Source organism: Morchella importuna, assembly GCF_003444635.1.
Source record: "Morchella importuna strain M04M26 chromosome Unknown Morimp01GS001, whole genome shotgun sequence".
In the NCBI taxonomy this organism is placed as follows: domain Eukaryota; kingdom Fungi; phylum Ascomycota; class Pezizomycetes; order Pezizales; family Morchellaceae; genus Morchella; species Morchella importuna.
In genome coordinates this window covers 3,452,221-3,472,552 of record NW_025763398.1, presented here as the reverse complement: position 1 = coordinate 3,472,552, position 20,332 = coordinate 3,452,221, and the positions used below count along the sequence as shown (strand labels likewise).

Sequence of the window (20,332 nt, the reverse complement as noted above, 5' to 3'; positions counted from 1 at the left end):
CGGAGCTTATGTACTCTGATTATCTTTAAAACCCTGAGGTTCAAGTGCTTGAATTATCACGCGGATCACTCGGATCACTCGGTCAATGATCGCCCGCTAATGCGTAGCTGGGATCAGGTAGCAGCAGCTTAGCACTACTACTCCTGGGATTGGGATTGGGCGCCGGTTTTCTACTCCACCTCCGGTCTCGATCTTAAGCTTTAGATGCAATATCAACACCAATACCTTCACCTCAACCAACACCAGAACCACAATCAATGATATCAAACAGTGTATTTCAGTTCACACTCTACCTCTACCAATACTCCTCTAACCTACAAACACCCCCCCTCTACCTCAACGTCACCAGCTCCTCCGCACTCGTGGGATGTATCGCCACACAGGAATCAAAGTCCGCCTTGGTCGCGCCCATCTTGACCGCGACGCCAAAGCCCTGCAGCATCTCCGCGCTGCCGAGGCCAATGATGTGCAGGCCGACGACGCGCTCGTTCTCGCCCTCGCAGATGAGCTTGTAGGATGTCGGCCCCTTGTGCTCGAGCATGGCGTAGTACATGGCCGTGAAGGAGGTCTTGTACACCTTGATGTTTGCGTCGCCGAACTTCTTGCGCGCTTCGGGCTCGTTGAGACCGATGGTGCCGATCTCGGGGTGGGCGAACACGACAGAGGGGACGTTGTCGTAGTCAAGCTTTGCGGTGGCGAATTTGGGGCCGCCGAAGAGACGGTCGGCGAGGCGGCGGCCGGCGGCGATGGCGACTGTGTGCGTATGTTAGCTGGTCTGCTTGGGGTACTATATGAGGAAGAAGGAGGGGGGGGGGGAGGGAGGGCTAACCAGGTGTCAATTCTAGCTTCCCCGATACATCGCCGATCGAGCAGATATTCGGCACATTAGTGTTCTGGAATTCATCGGCAATGACATGCCCCTTCTCGGTCGTCTCAATACCCGGCCTATCCAGCATCAAATCACCCGTCTCAGGCGCCCTTCCAATAGCCCAGATGAGCGTATCCACATCCTTCAGGACCGCGGGTCCATTGATATCCTCATAGTGAATGGTGAGCTTTCCCGTGGCCTCGTCCTTCTCCACTTTAGTCTGCTTGGAGCGGCGGTGGATGTTCATGCCCATGCCCTCCTCGTAGTGCTTGGTCATGACCTCCTGTATCATGGGGTCGAACTGGCGCAGGAAGGTGTCGCCGCGGATCATGAGGTGGGTCTCGGAGGAGAGGGCCTGGAAGATGCCCGCGAGCTCGACGGCGATGTAGCCGGCGCCGACGAGCACAACCTTCTTGGGCTGCTGCTCGAGCTCGAAGAAGCCGTCGGAGGTGACGCCATATTCGGCGCCAGGGACGTTCTTTGGGATGACCGGATATCCGCCTGCGCAGCACAGAAATCCCCCCAAATCAGCCAACCTACTCACCACCAGTAACTTGGAAAAAGGGCAGTATGCATACCGGTGGCAATCAAGATTTTGTCCGCGCCGTAGACCGTCTTTGCGCCGCTCTCGTCCGTCACCTCGACCTCGTTCTGCGACAGGAAGTGGCCGCGGCCGCGGATGTAGTCGACGCCGTCGTTGCCGAGGTTGCGCTCGTAGATGCCGTTGAGGCGCTTGATGTAGGCGTCGCGCTTCGCCTTGAAGCGCGGCCAGTCGAAGCCTTTCACCTCGGTGTCGAAACAGTAGTCGTGCGACTCGGCCAGCGTCTCGGCCATGGTTGCGGCGTTCCACATCACCTTTTTGGGGACGCAGCTGGAGTGCTGTTAGTATTCATTTGCTCTCCGAGATATCAAAGAGAGAGATGAGTGGGCTGGAATACGAACCCGACATTGACACACGTTCCCCCCAGCCTTCCGCTCTCAATAATCCCCACCTTCTTCCCGTACATCGCCGCAGCGCGGCGGCCACTCGCGAGACCGCCACTGCCACCGCCAATGACGAGGTAGTCGTAGTGCTTTGCGATGGGAGCCATGGCCGAAAAGTGTCGTGAGAGGACTGATAGTCTATTTGTTGACGCCGGGCTGGAGAGGCGTTTGAGCAGGAGCGTGACTGACAGTTTGGGCGTATGTGAAGGGTAGTGCACTGCTCTGGTGTGAGGAGTGCTCTAATACTGGGAAAGGGGGGGGGGGGGGGGGGGGAGGTGTATCTATGGGGGAATGCGGGGGGGTATTTATAAATGGCTGTGCTTCTCTACAAGTTACTGTATTGTGATATGATATCCAAGTGCTTGCTTGTATCTGCTATTCGTGGGTGGTGTGGGGTTGGTTTCTGCGTGGTGGGATGAGTATTTCGCGTGGTGGGGTTTTTTTTGGACCCCAGAAACGGATTTGTAAGAGCACGAATGATGACGAAATCGCCGGGCACAGCGACAACCCGGTCTGGGCGCACACACAAGCACCCCTTCGTTCCTTCCTTCCCCCGGCTGCAGTCGCCGTTCTGGAGCGGAATGTCACTGCTGCTTCTTCGCCGACTTCTCGGCCACTTTGGCTGCGTCCGGCGGGCGGAGGTAGTGGGGCCAGCTACCCTAACCCTGGTATTGGGGAGAGTGCAGACTGTCTGGGTATGTACAGCCGCATTCGAAAAGTACTGGCACCCTACTATATTGAGTCGTTCATGAATTGTAGCCCACCAAAATCCATGGCACTCGCGCATACTCAACTTATTGATAGGTATGACCGCAATAGAGTCATGGCAGCTCTCTCTGGCAATTGTCTCGAATATGAGGGTTGAAAAGCAGAAAGGACTGCCTCGTGAGTTTGGCTCGGAGGTGCCAATACTTTTCAAATGCGGCTGTACGACTGTAGGAAACACCCCCAGGTATTACATACAGATGGGAACCCAAACCAGACACTTACTTGCAGAGGATCACTCAACAGCCCCGATATTTGTCAGGATGACAGCTTCGGGAATCTTCCATCATGTGCGACGATTACATGGAGTACATGTAATCAATTGACCCGAGATGAGATCTAATATATATAATATACTACATGTAGGGGTAAGCCGGGTGTAACTATTATAACCTGGTACCGTGTGAAATCGGTCATTGGCATACAGGCCGTGAACAAATTTGGTGCTAGCCAGCCGCCTAGTAACAATGAACATTAACTTTAATTCTTTCGGCCAATCAGCCAGTACCGGCTATTTGAGAAATGTTTTTCCGTTCCGACCTTTTAGGAGATCAGTTGCATGCATCTACCCCGGGATCGAAAGAATTTGGAATAACTGAAATACCGGCATTAACAGCAGCAGTAACTACATGAATAGAACAAATAGACCAGATAAAGTAGTAATAACTACATGGACAGACCAGGCACAATAGCAAGAACTACTAAAGAGCTTCATGACAGGAATCTCAACTCGCAAAACAGAATCCGTATGGAAACTAGAATCACTACTTGACTACAAGAGGTATACAATTAAATACGTGCAATCGTCTCCAATGCCCAAACAACGCCTTATTACCATTTGCCTTTCCGGATCTAATGCCCACAACGGAATCCCCAGATTACAAACACAACATGACGGGAAAAAAAACCTCAAGTCCATAACTCATAGCTTAGATGCTCATGTCCGATTTTACATGGCCTTCTTGGCCCCCTTCTCCTCGCCCGCCGCCGCCGCCGCCGCCTCCGCCGGCATCGCAACCGGTGCCTTGCCGGAAAACACCGCAAACAAATACATAATCATCCCCGAGATCAAGTTGACCACCTGCCCGACGGCAAAGCTCCACACCTGGATCGACACACTGCCGATGGGCGCCTTGGGGAACGACAGGCCCCACTCGACATACCCGGGCACCCACCCCTCAGGCATCCAGAACATCGGCTCCTTGTTGTACCAGAACAGCACGAACCAGCGCAGCCCGGAGGTGAGCATCCACCTAATCGCCCGAGTCTTTGAGTCGAACGCAACGCGCGCAGTGTTGATTGAGGTATCTGCGACATAGTCAGCCTACCATCCATCTCATTCATGCGCACATATATATCTACAGTAGCTAAAGAGCTAGAGAGGTAGGTGGTAGGAAGAACTTACTCAGCTTCTCAAATTCCGCAGTCTTCTTGTCGAGGGTCCGCGAGAGCTTCGCCCATTTCGCAAACTCGTCCTGGGAGCTTGTGGCCCGCAGCTGTGCGCGGAGCACCACGATCTCGCGCTGCAGGGCTTTCCTTCTTGCGATGTCGGCCTTGGAGCTGCTGAAGGGGAGCGAATTGTACATTGACCACAACTACACCCGCACACAACATAGCACAATTAGCTTCCAGACCCTACTAACACATCCCATCTCATTTCGCAGCTACGTACCAGATTATTGATCTGCTGGGCACCCAGCGTATTCACCACATGCGTTACCACCGTCAACACGACGACGAGGGCCAAAAGCGAAACCATCGGAGTTTACAGAGAGAAAGGGAGGGAAATATGATAGGATAAAAGGGGGTGAAAAAAAGGGCTTTTTTTTTCTCCTTTGCAGGTGGAATATTTTGAGACTTATTTCCAAGAGTCGATCTGGTCGGAACTCTAACTGGGACGTGGCAACGACTGGGAGGCTGCCGTCTTGGCGTTGTTGGGATTTTGCGTGGGAGCTGCAGGATGGTGGGCTTGGCTGGATTACTACCCTGGAAGGAGGAGACCGAGTCATGGGTTGTGATTCGAATTCAGATTTGGGAATATCTTATTTCGCATATCAAGGGTCGATTGGGAGCGAATCTTCTTGGGAATAAATTGGAGTTGGTACCGGAAGAGGAGCTGCCACCCAATCCCAGTTTTACAAACTTCATGATTAACACTTATCTGTTTACATGTCCCAATTCCATCAAGATTAAGAGTTCGGTGTACGGCCCTCCTTGACCGTGATAGGTATTAGTTTAAGAGTATGCCTATGCGGTCGTGGTTTATTCCCAAAACTAGATCATTGTCCGACTTAAATACACCCAACCAATCTTTCATTACGGACTACTGGTAATTTGGCAGGATCTTTCAGATACACATTGAAGATAGGGAGGCGTGGTTCTGTACAGACACCTCTCGCAAGTGATAGGGGACGATCTGTGTGAACCCGGATCAGCAGTAGATATGGCCAATAGCGTACTTTAGTATCATCTTCTTTCAGCCCTAATATACCAACACCTGCTCCCAGTACCCATCGATCGACCGGCCGAATCATAGCTATAAGGCGGCCAAGCGGGTGATATCTTGTGACGCATTCGTGTAAGATTAGCGATGGGCACGAGACGAGATGAGACAAGACTTGGGGAAGTCTCGTCTCGTCTTGTATTATTTGGATTAGGTCTTGAAAATCTCGAGACAATGGTCTAGTCTCGTCAAAGTCTCGAGACTTTCAGACCTAGTCTTGTCTTGTCTTGTCAGCCCTCAGGTCTCGTCTTGTCTTGCTGAAAGTCTCGAGACAACTTGTCTCGTGCCCATCACTAGGTAAGATAATAAAATCGGTGGACATGTATTTTTCACCATGATATTAGTGTATTAACGGTCAAATCAAAGGACCTTTATCTTCACCGCCAGCTCACTTATCTGTGCGCCAAATACTGAGACCTCAGAACCCAGAATTAGTGTAACTGAGCTAAGTGTGTTGTTGCGGGACGCAAGTGTGGGGATGTAACCCAATGTTTGTCTGCTCGCCAAAACCAAGAGATACGATGTCCTTTCACTAGGTGGATGGCTCGACCCGTTGAGCCATGTATATGTAGGTTTGGTATGTCGAGTTTTTTGTTTACTATCTTGACGGATAGGGTGCTTAGTTGGTTGGACATGCACAGCAGGGTTATTTGGTCGGTGGAGAAACCATCCATTTCATTAGTTGGCAGAGATGTTACGGCCCCAGCAGCGCCCCCCCCCCCCCCCCCCCACATGATAAAAGTGTGGCTACAGTGTGTAGTCCTATCACCCTCAGTTTTTACTTGGAGCTTGGAAAGCTTGCGACTGTCCCAGCTATTAAACCACGATAGAAGGGAAAGAGGGCTGTGACATGTATATTCAAAGAAATGATTCTGCGAATGGTGGAGAACTCATCGGCCTGGTAGCTGGGCGGTAGCCATCCACCCGAAAATCTGGTAGAGGGTGATAGTACTCCTCAAGGCGATCCCACCTATCTTCCCTGATGCTGCAGCACCACAGACAGCGGGAATCTCGTTTCTTGGCACGCGAGTGATTATCTATGATGCCATAAATATGCTGCGGTTTAGCAACCAGGTCTAACCTGGGCACAAAATATATGTAGGATACGTCTTGAGAAAAGCTTCAAGTACGTTACAGTTACAGCATCTTTAGCAAAAAAATGTTTACAGACACTACGCCCATTTGTTGAAATGCATGGCTGTGGGTTGCTTGTGTGCGGATCATGGTGGGGCGCCAGAAAGGCCTAGGGGCTCGTAGTCCTATCTCTTCCTTGAGTTAGCTATGAGATATTCTCCTTATTCTTCTTTTTATCGCCGCTTACAATACAACATCTACATCGAACTTAATCGTTCTCGAGATCTCATCACTGTACGGTAGCGCCATCATCCAACCCTTCACCCTTTCGTAATTCCTCCATTGCGAGCATGAGGTGAATATATATGTTCTAGCTAGTCGGACGATTCTAACTGGTCGAGCTGTCAACACGGTCTATCGATAAAGGATCCAGTCTATCTCTCATTCGAGTGGTTCTGAATTGCCATCCATCGCGAAGTAACTCATCCCTAGCTTAAAATTCCAGCGTGGATCACTAAATTATAGCCAATCGAGTAACATAAGGATAGTTTCGACCATTTTGAGGGTGAAATTCCGAGTAAGCAATAATGAGCGTATGACCCCTTGATTCCGGGTCAAGTAACTTTCCTAGCCGTAGTTTTATCCCCAGCTCTCATTCACATTGAGGCCCTCCGTCCGCAGGGCCCTCCCCCACAGAGTGACATCTATCTTTAGACGTTCTTTAGGGCTTGTAAGTGATAAAAATGATATGCTCCTGGTAGGCGTGAATATTTGATTATCATAAATCTGGATAAATCAATTCAAGGCAGCTTTCTATATTTATCTCTTAGTAGACATTGCAAAAGACTGTTTCAGAGGTATGGAGGGGGTGTTTCTTCATTATCCAGTAGCTTTCTATAGCTAGTCAAAATATGAACCTCCTCCCTCTTTGATGGCCCCGACGACTCTCAAATTGCATTCTGCACGCACCACCACACACGGAAGGACCAAGTTGAATCGGTCTAGGGACATAGGTTTACTTCCAAGTATATATATACATTGGACACTCGACTACGACTTGCGTCCACTCGCAATCCTAATGAGCGAGTGATCACATATGAATAAGGCCAGATACATTTACTATTGGGTCACGTTTGGTGGTGGTTAGTACTTGTTTCAGATACATGTGTCCCAGTAGCTCAAATGAAAAATTCTTGTAATATTGATCCCAACAACATACTGTCGTTGGTGGTACGTCCTTGAACACTGCCACGCTGAAGAATTGTTGGTGACTCAAGATATGCACCGCCTCCTCCCCTTTTTTCTCCCTTAGCTACATGTAGCTATACGCAGGCTTGCTTTTCTCTTTGGAGTCGTCAGTTTTACTCACGGCAAGGGCAGGAGCCTCAGAAAGATTATGTTGCGGCCTTCGTTGAGAATCCCGAAATTTTAGCGGCGTTGGTGATGGTGGTAGCTTAGTATCTGTACCCCGTGTAGATTGAGCGGGAGAATAGGTAATCAATGCTAGACAAATTTCTTGATGATTAGTTAAATTGGTATGCTTCCGAAAAGAAATCCCCGAATCACGCCCACTCTTAGACAGTGGGTCCGAATACTAACACGAGTGAACAAACTAAACTTATGTATACTCGACTTACATATTTCAGGTGTACAGAGTCGTTAGCAGCTAGCTATATGTATTTAAATGTAGAAACGGCGTGGGCGAGATCTGAAAGGTTACATGTATGTTGTGGGGGCGTGGCTTTAAATGACAGTAACCCGCAAAGTACACGCGCACACACACACATGTAACAAGATACCCCCTAACTACATGTAACCTCTTGACAGAACCATCTTCACTGATATCGCCCCCCCCCCCCCCCTCTCCATCTCCCAGGCTCTCGAAAAACTTCGGTTATCTTGAGCTCAGGCGAGGGTCGACTACGCTCAGATCAAGGCAACTGGATATTCCCGCGAAAAGGGTCTAGGACGTGGTCATCACCTGAACCCGAGAACCGGGAACACCCAAACACAAGCTTCCGCTGCATTGACCTTAGGAATACAATCCTTAGTTGCGAGATTAGTGGCGTACCTATATAAGGAGGCTTACATCGATATCAGAAGCTAACATCCAAAATTATAACACCCACCCCCACTATAGCTTCAGCCCCTTTAGACGTCCGGCTTCACGGTATCAGGCTCAACACACACCTTCAAGGTCATATTGCCAGAAATGGTGCATGGAAGGGGCGCCATGTACGCACGATGGCATCCCGAAAGTACGGTCTCATCCGGAAACTACGAATAAGGTATACAAGTAACGATCCGTTATTTTTACGAGTGGCACATCGCTGAGTGACATGGCAAAGCCTGTGCTTCCACCACTTTTGCTCCTTCTTATAGGTCCTGGAAGAACACCTAATTTAGATTTCTGGTTCACACTCACGCTTTCCACAAAGCGAGTGATAGGTGATGATTATGTCATAATCAGTAGGCAAGGGCTTTCTCCGAGACTGGTTAATAAGTCACACCCAAGATTCTAGGTTTAGACTGTGAGGTTTACCGACAAAGAACCCCTTCAATAGCAAAAATCAACCAGGGAACCTATATGTTGCCTTCTAGAATGAGAAATGGCTGTCGCTAGAGCTGCTTTAACTAATGCAGAACGTCGGGTGCAACTAGCCCCCGGGTTGTGAGGCCCAAGCGAAAAGCCAAAAATCGATCTGCCGGGTGCATATGAGACACGGTTCGGTCACCCAGTACCACGGAGAACAGGGACGAACCATCCGTTCCACATAACTTTCTCTAGCAATGCTTCCCGGGGGTTTTTATACACCTTATCAACCTCCACAACAACACATTGTGCTCGATGTTGGTTAAGCTTTGGTCAGTTTGTACTCTACCTAGATGGGGACTTGTAACTGCATGGCGTTTTGAGATCGACTGGGTCTGTACAACTGCTTAATTAGAGTATGCAGAGTGTTCTTGGACTACTCAATGCATCCTGCAGCTGTTGATCAGGCACGGTCCCCAGTTTGTGTTGCCGATATACCCCCACATCACATGTTGGCTCTTCTTCTACATACATATCGGCACCTACTTCGGCTTTGCTACCAAAGACCGTTTTATGTGTGGACACTAACTAATCACCGCCGGAATATTACTGTCTCGGGGGAGTACAAGCGTTAAAGCGAGAAATGACGAAATATTGATTTCGATCGAGAGCAGAAACTGTTCCCGAGTCAAAATTCGGCCTTCAAAATCATGTTTTGTTGGCGTAAGATAGTTACCCCCCGTGGGGTAAGTCTGCAAGATTAAGAGGTACCTGCTCGCGCTCATCTTGTGCCGAGCTCAGCATGCCACCCGCCGTGCACAATATATTGAAAACTGTCGGTATGAGGCTAGGTACCTGAATATCAATTTAGATATCCGGCGACCCGTTCCCTAAAAGTGGCTTTTCTAGGGGGAATCAAACCGTGTTTCTTCTACTGGGCTTGTCTCGGCGCACCCCAAGAAAATGCAGTATAAAATAACAAACAACTCATGATTGATCACTCGGATATGGCTAGATTTATCTGCCGAGCGCCCAAGCTTCATGGGGTCATAAATCAGTGAATGAAATGACGTTATCGATGGTGGACTGGCTAGGAGTTCACCTAAAGCTACAAACTAGTCTTCATCTTGCGGTCTATGTACTCGAACTGAGGTCAGTCGGGCATTTACTTCATTCGAACAGAGGTTCAGGTAGAGTATTTCTGACCAATCAGAACTGTTGACAACAAGCACTACTATTTTTCTTGGGTATGATCACTGCCTCTCACTCGCCTATCATAGGTAAAAGAAGTTGCAGTACTTCTTAGCTATATCCTTTCGGGTGCTTTTTTTGCGGATCCCGGAGCCTATAGATTACGAGCGATCATTTGTGCGCGAGCTTGCCTATCTAAGTGCCTACTAGGCCTCTCGATAGAATTTCACGGCAAATATTGATTCCATTCTGGGCTTCAATAAACAAATATATATTCCCATTGGTTGGCACATAGTTGCTACTTGATTCTACTAACTACTACCACAACACATGGGACTGCCGTGATAGGTTCACCAATAGTAGAATCTCTCCGCCAAAACAAAAACATAACTAATAGCAGCCTCCCCATGAGGAAATTCACATGGCAATCCTGAGGCTTACCCTGAGAATAGGGCACGTGGTAGCAACACATGACATGGACATGTCACGCAAAAAGCCTAATGGGAGAGTCCGAACACTATTTCACATAAATAGAAATTTCCTGCTAGCGCCCAGTCCGACATCCGAGTTTTTCCGCTGATCTTCTCACCACAGGTGATGATTTGTAAAGAAGAAAAAAACAACTCCTATTGAGAGAAAAAAACGCTCAAGCACTTCTCGTACTCCGCTCCGCTGGCCGTTGCATTGCCCCGCTCGAGGGAGTACAGTTCTTGATTGTAGTTGAACTGATAGACGTCCGACCATCGACGGTGTTTTTGCCCGCCGAAACCATTGGCTGTTGAGACTCGGGGCCAGCTGTCTGTGCGGACAGCATCGGGTCGGAGTGCTGCGGGGTAAGCACCCGTCCATCCGCCAAACGGCAGGTCGGCGGCGAGCGGGTATTGTCACCTCATCATATCTGTCGGGAACATTTCCCCTCTCCTTAAAAAAGAACGATAAAATTAGGACGAGTGATTGGTTATGATTTTAATGTGCCAAATCGCCATAGATATGAAAAACATCCCATTCCTACACAATACAGAGGTCTCTTGTAATCGAGACATCGATACGGATGTATCGTTTACTTCACCGCATTGGTGCCGATTCTAAATCCGCCCTGATAGGCTGATTAGGCCGGCGGGCCGCCAATCAGAAAGCCCGCTGAGTAGCCGAGAGGAAACTCAATTGCTGCGAGGTGGCCGCATTCCAAACGCCTCCAAGGAGATGGAAGTCTTATGTACGGTGGAGAGATAGAAGAAAGTAGACAAAGTACACCGGTGAGAAGGCCGTTGGTAACATGATTAACAGACGTTCATCTGTGCCTGGATTTCATATTCAGCAGATGAATCGCACCAACGGTTAGAAATTCCGGCACCCAAGACTCTCGGTCCCTTCTCATCCGGAACGTCAACGAGAGTTGGATATTGTATTTCCCCTCTGTTCAGGTAGGTATCTTGAGAATCCTGTTTTTAAGGGCAGCTGCCGCTGGTATGCCAGACGATGATTAGCTAGGTATTTGTATTTCTGACAAGCTCAATAGATGTTGCCACGTAAAGCTTCTTGTACTCGATTTCGGTAAAGCGGTCCATGGGGGGGATGAAATGATAATATCCAAGACGTCGCTGACCATAGCCCCTGGCAGGAGGAGAATGATTGGTAGTCAAAGAAAAGATCACTGTGTTCGCGAATCGTTGAAATTTTTCTCGGTGGGTGTGGTTCATCTGTCGATCTTCTAAAAGATCTAGAGAGAGGTACCCCCTGCCTCTTGCCTATTGGCGTACCAAGGGGCCCTTCCCTGCGTCCAACACGCGATTGACACCATAGCCAGTTACTGAAAACAATCAGAATTTTTATTCCTGCGAGAGAAGCTGATACTGGTCTACCTCCAAACAATATGGTTCGCGGGGGTAATTAGCGTCGTGGGAAAAATTCAGTTCCGCTGCACCATCTCGATGAATGGTAGCCAATGCTGTCAATGATTGTTCAGCTCAGGCCAGTAGGAATATAATAGTTTTTTTTTCTTCCTCTTTCGCCGAATGTATGTATGTGTGTCGTGCTCACCAGGACTTTGCCACGCACTGACCATATAGTTATGTACCTAGATAGTGGCAATGCTGATCCTGGTTTGGATTACTGGAATCAACTGATGAGGATCCAGGGCGGGCATTCTTCTTATTCTTCCTCCTCTCGTTGCACCGATAGCCGGCGATTTTACTACGGGGGAGGAGCATCCCGTTAGAATGCCCTTGTCAAAAGCTGGTGATCGGTTCGCCCAGAGGAGACCGGATATTTCCCATATGCCTGCCAGACCTTTTTTTTACCAGCATCGGAGTGATTTTTTTTTTGTCTTGCGCCCCTCTTCTTGAGCTTGCAATGACTCGCGTAATACTAGACAACTTCTTGGTGTAGGATTTATTCTAGCTGATGACTGTTCGCCGCTGGTGTGCTTCTGGTGGTGGGTGCTGGTTCTGCTGCTGCTGGCTGTGGTGGCAGTGATGATACGTATGTTATGTATGTAGGTAAGGTTTGTTGTAGGTAGGAGATGAGCTCTTCCAAGGGTGGGGGGGGGGGGTTAGTGGAAGAGAAGGACACACATACACGACGCAAAATTAAATAATAGAAAAACCTAGGCGAGCACTGCTGTTGGATTTTGTTGCTATTGTTGCTGTTGTTGTTGGTCGGACTCTGTAGCGGCCGTTGTTTCATCTCGTTCGAGATAGGAACCCCCAATTTGTTGGTTTCGAGTGATATTTAATGCGGGTCAAACAGTCAGTCATTCATGTGGGCACATGTGGGTTAGTCTTGTCCATTGTATGTAGGCAAAGCAAGTCGAGGGAGGGGGGGGGGGGGGGAGAAGAAAGGCAATCCCATCACAATATGTATGCGCAGCTATCTACACCTATTTAACAAAAGCACCACCCAGTACCTACCAGCATGGCCTACATATATAAGAAAGTGATATATTGTTTTATTTTTTCCTTCCTTCTGAGAGGAAAAAAAAAAGAGTTATCCCGATAAGAATTATTATTTGGACCCACATGTCAGAGAAAAGTGGCAGTTGGCAGTTGGGTTGGTGGGCGACGCGACAGCCAGACAGGCAGCCAGATCAGTCAGGGCCGTCCTCATCAGGAATCGCATCGACAGATCTGTGGTCTGTGCACGGGCCACTGGCAGTAACATTCGTTCCCCTTGCTACAGTTCCTTCCCTACAGTCCCTGCCCATCCCATCCCCCCATGCCCAGCCAGTTTGATTCTAGAACCGCGCTAGTGTTACGGCAGTTTATGTACCTACGCGACCCACCTCCCACACCCCCCCAAACCCCCTGACCCTTGCTGCCATCAAATTCTGGAAGGGGCCAATGGAAAACCATGTTCTTGGGGAGAATTGGGGGTGGGAAGGGTCAAGCCCTGAACCTGAACGCGAGAACCTGAACCATGGGTGCGTCGCGTCGGGTAGTCGGTCCTCTCCCCGGTGGTCGGTCCGCAGAGCCTCCCTTTCCCCCCCCCCTCGATCACCCCCTCTCTCCCTTTATCTGCGCTGCCTGCCCCTCTGAGTTTATTTATTGAGGATCGGGGAATTATTGTGCTGGCAGCCAGCCAGCAGTAGTAGACGCAGCGGGTGGATGGTACCTGGATCAAGGTACATTGTAAATCACCCTGGATGCGATGCCGTGATGTGATGTGCTGTGATGCAGATGGACGCCCGTTTGATTTGGTTTGGTCTGGCTGTAACTACTCTACCCAGAGTGAGCACTCCACCGACTGATATTGAGCGTAATTACGATTGTGCTGGTGATGGCCCTTCCCTCCCCGTAACTGTAACTGTAGATGTAGATGTAACCTAGGGTAGAGTACTCTATCTCTGAGGACGCACAGAAGAAGGCAGGAAGGCATGCACAGTAGGCAGCACATGTCGTTGTACAGAACACGCCTGCAGGTGTTTTTTTTTTTACACATGTCGTGTGCTGTGCTTGAGTTCCTGTGTTTCCTTTCGGCTGATCTTTGCCGGTTGCCCATTGCGGGAGGTCGAGCCATGATCCGTCAACGCTCTCTTGCCTGGACTTGCTCACAGTGTCCAGGTATACTGTATGCAGAGCAGCAGAACAGAGCAGAGGAATTCGAATCGAGTACTACTATAATATTTTCCAGGGCAGCAGCAGAGACTGGGGGAATCGAAATCTGGCATTGCAGGGTTCACCCTTTGATGCGAGATTGAATCTCGGTGCTGTAGCTGGTACATTTCACTGAGGGTGAGGGGAACAATTAATCGATCGAGTGAGGGGGGGGGGGGGGGACGAGCGAATACGAGGGGGGGGTATGTAAATAACTTTGCGCCGAGTGGGCGGCCCGTATCCAGGAGATCTACTATCTACTATCTACTTATCGAGAAGAGCAATTGCGGGTGAATGGACCATGTACCGCCGCGACCGGTACTGAATCCTACTGATCATGAGCAGAAGAGCGCTTTTCTGTTAATTCTTTAGGTAGAGGAGGTGCTGTATCGCGCGGGGGGGGGGGGGGGGCGTGATCACTCTACCGATATATGGGCATTGCGAGATAGATAGGTCCAGTGACCATTTATTTTGTTAATTTCCTGAGAGTACATGTACTTTTACTAGTACATAATCCTGCGATCCCTACTCTATCTGGAAATAGAGTACATTGGAGGCACATGTCTTGAAGTTTTTTTCTCTTTTCTTTTTCATCGATCCGCCGTGCTGTAGGTAATGTCAAACCCCATACTCCACCTGCCGTACCGTACCGTGTCTTGTCTTGGAGCATGTGCAAGCAGATTAGATTACGGCGCTGCACAGGGTCCATAACCCACGGCAAGCCAGCGCCTGGCGCGTAACTCTCCAGGTACCCACCGGCGACCGCCAGCGCTAACTACCAAGACATCCAGGGACGAACGCTCGCCCGTTAGGTAAGGTGGGTAGGGCAGGGAGCGGTATTCTAGCTCCCCCTCGCGTACGGATTCTAGAAGGAACGGAAAAAGCCGTTGGCCGGCGGCGGCGGCGGTGGTGGTGAATCGTGGTGGTTTCTTCCTTCTTTTTACCCTTTCCCTTTTCTGCCGTGTTTGCCGTTAGGCGAGAGCTTCTGGAAGCCCGAGTAGCTGCCTGAAGAGGAAGAGCCCCATCCACTAGTTCTGGTTAGAACGGGCGAGTGGGAGGGCTAGCTGGTTACGCACTTCTCGGTAAATTGTTGCACTTCCTCTCATGGAGGGAAGGGTTTTTTCAAAACGCTGTTCACGTGTGCTGTGTGCTTCTCGCTTTTCTCACTCTCTCCAGCCAGCGCAAACAGCAGAAAAAAAAAAGAAAAAAACCAGAAGTGCAAAAAAGAATTGTCAAGTCAACGCCACGTTTTTCCGCCCAAAAAAAAAAAATTGCCCCCAAGGAAACCCAAGAAAAACTGGCGGGGTTTCGCTAGGTAGCTAATGAAGCCAAACCAAAATGGCGGGTGTTTGAGATCCCGTAATGGGGGGGGGGGGGGGGGGGGGCAGGGCAGGGCAAGGAAAAAGGATCAACCACTTTCCTTACAAAGTGTGCTTGTGTGTTGGTGTGTGTGAATGTGGGTGGTGGACGTGGGACGGGGAACGAACGCCCTGAAGAAAAAGATGGGATCCAAGCTCACCCATCCCACTCTATGTACCACCCACCTCTACCCCTCCTACACCCCAAGGGAAGGGAAGGACTGGACGGGCAGAGCCTTATTTTTTGTTTGTTTTTATTTTTGAGGAGTGAGTGTAGATTTGTTTTTCTACTTTCTCTCGCTCGTAGAAACATCCGGACGGACATAGGCGAAAGCTCCATGGATGGTGGTGTTTGGACATCATGCCTTACCTTAGCGGATAGCGTGATGCCCACACAACACGTGTCTCGAATGTTGAAATGCGCATCAGCATCACATCAAGGGGTGTAAGGCAAATGGGAAGGGAAGTGTCGAAGAATGGGAAGCGGGTGAGGGGGATTAGGTTTTTTGTTGTCTGGGTGATAGTTGACAATTAGCAACCGGGGAATGGGAGGAGCGTAACATCATCTGGTTATCCAATTAACAGTACATACGGAGGAGTCGAGATACCAGGGAGTTTTTTCCTTTTATATGTAGCTTACTAGAAGGGGTACATAATCCCTCGAGTGGTACAGAAATCTTTTTTCGCAGGTGAGCTTTCATTGCTCATTCGGTGCCGGTTGTGCTGTCTTACTGGCAAGTGAGTGGTGGTGATGCATTTCGATTATCTCGCCGGCAATCATTGACTGTACTAGCTAGTAGATAGGGATCTCTAGGATGATGAGCTTACACCAAATCCAAACCCTCAGCTAGCTGGCTGGCTGGCTGGTGAAGAATAGTATTTGTTCGCCTGTCTGTTGTAGCACGGTGTAGATGCCGCTGAAAGAAACATCACCTCTCAGATCTGGATACCGTCCCTACCTGATATTGCGCGAGTGAGAGCCATGTCTTACATCTAGCTCACACACACCCCTTTTAAAAAGGCAACCTCAGGTTGCACCTCCACCTTATTCTACATAGTAAGAAGGTTAATGCCCAGCCAAAGACATAGATAGATACCCTTTCGAGCAGTCATAGGATGTGCTCCAAAAGGGTAAAGATAGAAAGAATACCCCCTCCACCCCCATCGAGATGCCTACCCACCCCTCCGTATGTGGGATATAGTTTACCGCATCCACTCAATTGTTTGGCGGACCATGTGGTGATACCAGTCAGTAGGTACATGTACCTACATATTGGCTGCAGTAGAGTACCTATTCGAGACACTTTCCACTTTTAGGCCCTCGTTACACATGGAGGGGTTTACATACAATACGATATTGGGAAGGGTAATAATCAATATAAATACATACAGTACTCTACCTTGAACCAATCCGGTTGCCCGGGAAGAAGGGGGGGGGGGGCTGTAGGGTGTAGGTGTGTTAATATCAGACGTTTCCTCAACTTTCAACCTAAGCCTAACATCGTGATACTACAAAGAGACCCGCGCTCACCGGCACCAAAACGCTTATGCCCCAAAAGGCTGTTCTTGCAGATAAGAGAAAACCCAAAATGTATTAATAAATAAAGGGAATAGCAGCAGAAGCGGTGTCCGCGTGCTGATTTGCTGCTGCTGCTGCTGCTCCTGTTGATGCTGTTGGCGGTGATGGGTACTGAGGAAAATTAGAAGAGCATCCTAGACCCTGTTCGTGATATATCACGATCGGGGGAGTCGAAGGGCATCTATTGATGCATCCCCAGCTCTCTCAATGTCTACATACCCTCTCTCTATGTAGGTACTCCCCACCGACCGAGCTGGGAGCCTCTCCCTCGGCTAGCCCTAGCTGGGCCTTTGTTGTCTCCATGGGGGGTGGAAAGGGAAGAAACCTTAACATCCACGTCCTATGATGTAAAGGGACATATGCGAAATTGTGTCAGACAAGCACAACCAGCCCGCGCCGGGTGTGGAGGAGCAGTCGTGGCGCGACAATTAACGGACGATGGGGGGGCTAGAGTACTTACTGAGTACATGTAGCTGGGTAGGGAGGTATCTGAGAGGAGTATCCCAGGGACTTCGCCGGCCGGGGTTATGGTAGTTTGTGGTGGGGAGGTAAGTATGGTGACCACTGATAATATGCGTGTTTACCTGGTACTCTCTACGCTACTAGCTGTGCTCATCATGTCTGTCTGTCCCTCTGTCTGGCGAGTTGTCACAGAACTTGTTCATAGGTAAAGAGAGGACTTGTAGAGTACTGCAGTTTACCGAGTCTCCGAGAACGTCCGCCGGAAATGAGGGTATCGCAGACGTGGGTTCAGCGAGCGAAACTCCTCCGGCTGGATCGAGGTACGTGGGACTGGAGGATGGGGTGGATGTATAGGATGTATGGGGTGGGCGGAGAGTACATAAAGGCATTCCACACCACAGTACGTTACAGACAGCATATGTACTTTACCTAAGAAGGTTATTCCAGTCAGAAATAGAGCATCGAATGGCCACACTTATACGCCAAGTAACCTACTTACAGGCCAGGGCTTGAAGCTATAATATCACTGAGTGTGCAAAGTGGTAGGCAGTATCCAGGGACATACAGTAAGTACGGTACGCCAGCTATGGATGGGATTAATTCTCTTTTCTAAGGACGTCCGTACTTGCATAAAGTATCACTGTCTGTGGCAAGCAGGCAAATCCGTGTTGATAATTGATTGTGGCGATAGAAGACAGTAGATGTAGCATCATCATCATCATCATCAACAGCAGCAGCAGCAGCAATGGGAGAAAAAAATCAAAAGCTGACGGGGCGAAGGGGCGGAAGGTGTGAGAGAGATGGAACCATGTATGTGTATGTATATGTACTTTTCTCTACGGCATCAGGGGTGAAGGTGGAGAGAGGGGCTCATGACGACAGCGGTGTGTTTTTCTTATTCTCATTCCTCTTTTTCTCCCCCTTCCTGTATGTCTTTCTTTTGCAGAAAAATAAAAAATAAAAACGAAATAAGTATTTAAAATCTACAAAGCACGATGACGGCAATTATCAACAGCCATATGCGTAATATCAGTAATTCATGAAAAGCAAGTATCTTTGGGGGCGAGTGAGAGAAGAAAAGGGGGGGAAAGAAAAAAAAAAGAGAGCAGCAGCAGCAGCCTGGGCGCGTGGACGAGCAAGCTGATATGCTTTTCTCGGTGAGAATGCCCATGGGCCAAAGTAAACCATCCTCTGGTGCAAGGCAAACGGCGAATGTAACGTTTTGAGTATCAGTAGATCTAGAGTACCTACAGTTGTAGAACTAAACAGGCATGGGCCTTCCTCTACTAAGGTACTTTTTATGCCTGAACAGCAGGGACTCGCAGAAGCAGTATGATATATCGAGAGGGGGTTGCCATCATGAACCAGGTGGAGTGGTAGAGGTGGTAATGGTGGGTGTTCATATGGAGACGACAGGTCGTGGCGAAACCAATTGTTCGTGAATCTCATCAAACGAACTGCTTTAGCATCGTCTTACCCCTCCTCCTCGTTTCTGCTCACTCGATGAGGTTTCTTTCCCCACCCCTCGTCGCGTCTCTGCTGTCGGTGGGCGGTGGGCGGTGGGCGGGGGGGGGTTACATATGTATGTAACTGATTGTTGTCCTAAAATTTGCGAACTATACCTGGTAGTTTACTCTATCTCGCGCGAAACCCCGACATTCATGCACGGTTGCTTCCGTGCGGGATTGTGAAATTTTTCTTTTTGTGCGTTGTCCGCCCACTAATTAGTGAGTCCCACGTACCCAGCTACAGAGGAAATATCATCACACCGTTTAGATTTCCTGTACCCGGGGCAAGCAATTCGCGTAACGGCCGGTGGGCCTCTTCTTGCTCTTCCTCGTCTTATCACCTTTATTATTATTTTTTATTTCACCCGTTTCGCCTGGGGTTGGGGTTGGAAGGGCCTTTTAATAGTACTCGTAGTAGTTGCCAGACGTTTCCGGACCGGACTAGGTTTTGCATACAAGCCAAAAATCTGGTACTCCGGGAAACTCATGCAAAAAAGAGTGTATCCCTCTAGCCCCTCCGAAGTTTGATTGGTTTTAGGTTCCAGGCAAACAAAACTGGTAGCTCGGTGGATCCGGAGAAAGTTGTGGATGTAGATAGACGGGTCCGCCTTTTTGTTTTATTTTTTTATATTTGGTTTTGCACAGTGTCAGTTAGGTCAGTCAGTAGTCAGTCAGGTCAGTCAGTCAATTAGTCTCTTCCAATCCGGCCGGACAGTGAGTGTTATTGTTGTTTATACGCCAACCGTTCACCAGTAGTAGCAAAAGGCAATTGCAAGGAAGGAGGAGCAAGGAGGAGGAGGGGAAGAAGGAGAAGAAGAAGAAGAGAGGTGGAGGGGATGCAGGAGCAACAGAAGTAATAGTATGTACCTACAGCAGCAATAATGATGTTTAGAGGGCAAAGCGCAATGTACCGTGATATTTCAAATGGGAAAGATTTTTCCTTATTAATTCTTTTTTTTATGTCTTGCCCGCGGGGGTCCTGTCTGTCTTCATTGACTGGGAAGTCAGCAAAAGGGCCCAGACACCCTTCCCAATTTTGTCCTCCCACACGCACGTCTATAGTTGTTGCATCTCCCAGACACCGCGAAACTACGCTATGGGCCAGCCCAAGTATGGCAAAGAAAAAAAAAAGAGGGCCTGGTGGTCTATCGAGTGAAAGTTACTAGTCTCCCCCCCCCCCCCCCCCATGCTCACGGCTCTCCCTTACCAAAGTTCTACCTTGCCGATTGATGCAGGTCCCTTTATTTAAAATGAACTGGTCCCCCTCGCCCGCCCATATTCTCAGTCAGATCAGCTTGCCTCGGCTTCTCAACCTTCCTAAATTGCCTGGCCCTCGACTTCAACATATATACAGCAGGTTGACCCAGCTTCTTCAGAGTTCAAACTACTGAATTGTTACTCCCAGCTCCATTATCT

General features: G+C 49.1%; 2 protein-coding genes across 2 annotated transcripts; both read right to left on the bottom strand.

The window, feature by feature from the left end:
- Positions 1-331: 331 nt before the first annotated feature.
- On the bottom strand, positions 332-1,959 carry LAJ45_00878 (uncharacterized protein; the record flags this gene model as incomplete). Its single annotated transcript, XM_046110477.1, has 4 exons — positions 332-753; positions 830-1,369; positions 1,447-1,739; positions 1,811-1,959. The coding sequence occupies 4 exons, from the start codon at positions 1,957-1,959 to the stop codon at positions 332-334; spliced, it is 1,404 nt and encodes a 467-aa protein (XP_045977170.1).
- Positions 1,960-3,566: 1,607 nt separating this feature from the next.
- Positions 3,567-4,376, bottom strand: LAJ45_00877 (uncharacterized protein; the record flags this gene model as incomplete). Its single annotated transcript, XM_046110476.1, has 3 exons — positions 3,567-3,925; positions 4,023-4,212; positions 4,290-4,376. 3 exons carry the CDS (start codon positions 4,374-4,376, stop codon positions 3,567-3,569), a joined length of 636 nt encoding a protein of 211 aa, XP_045977169.1.
- Between the last annotated feature and the right edge of the window lie 15,956 nt (positions 4,377-20,332).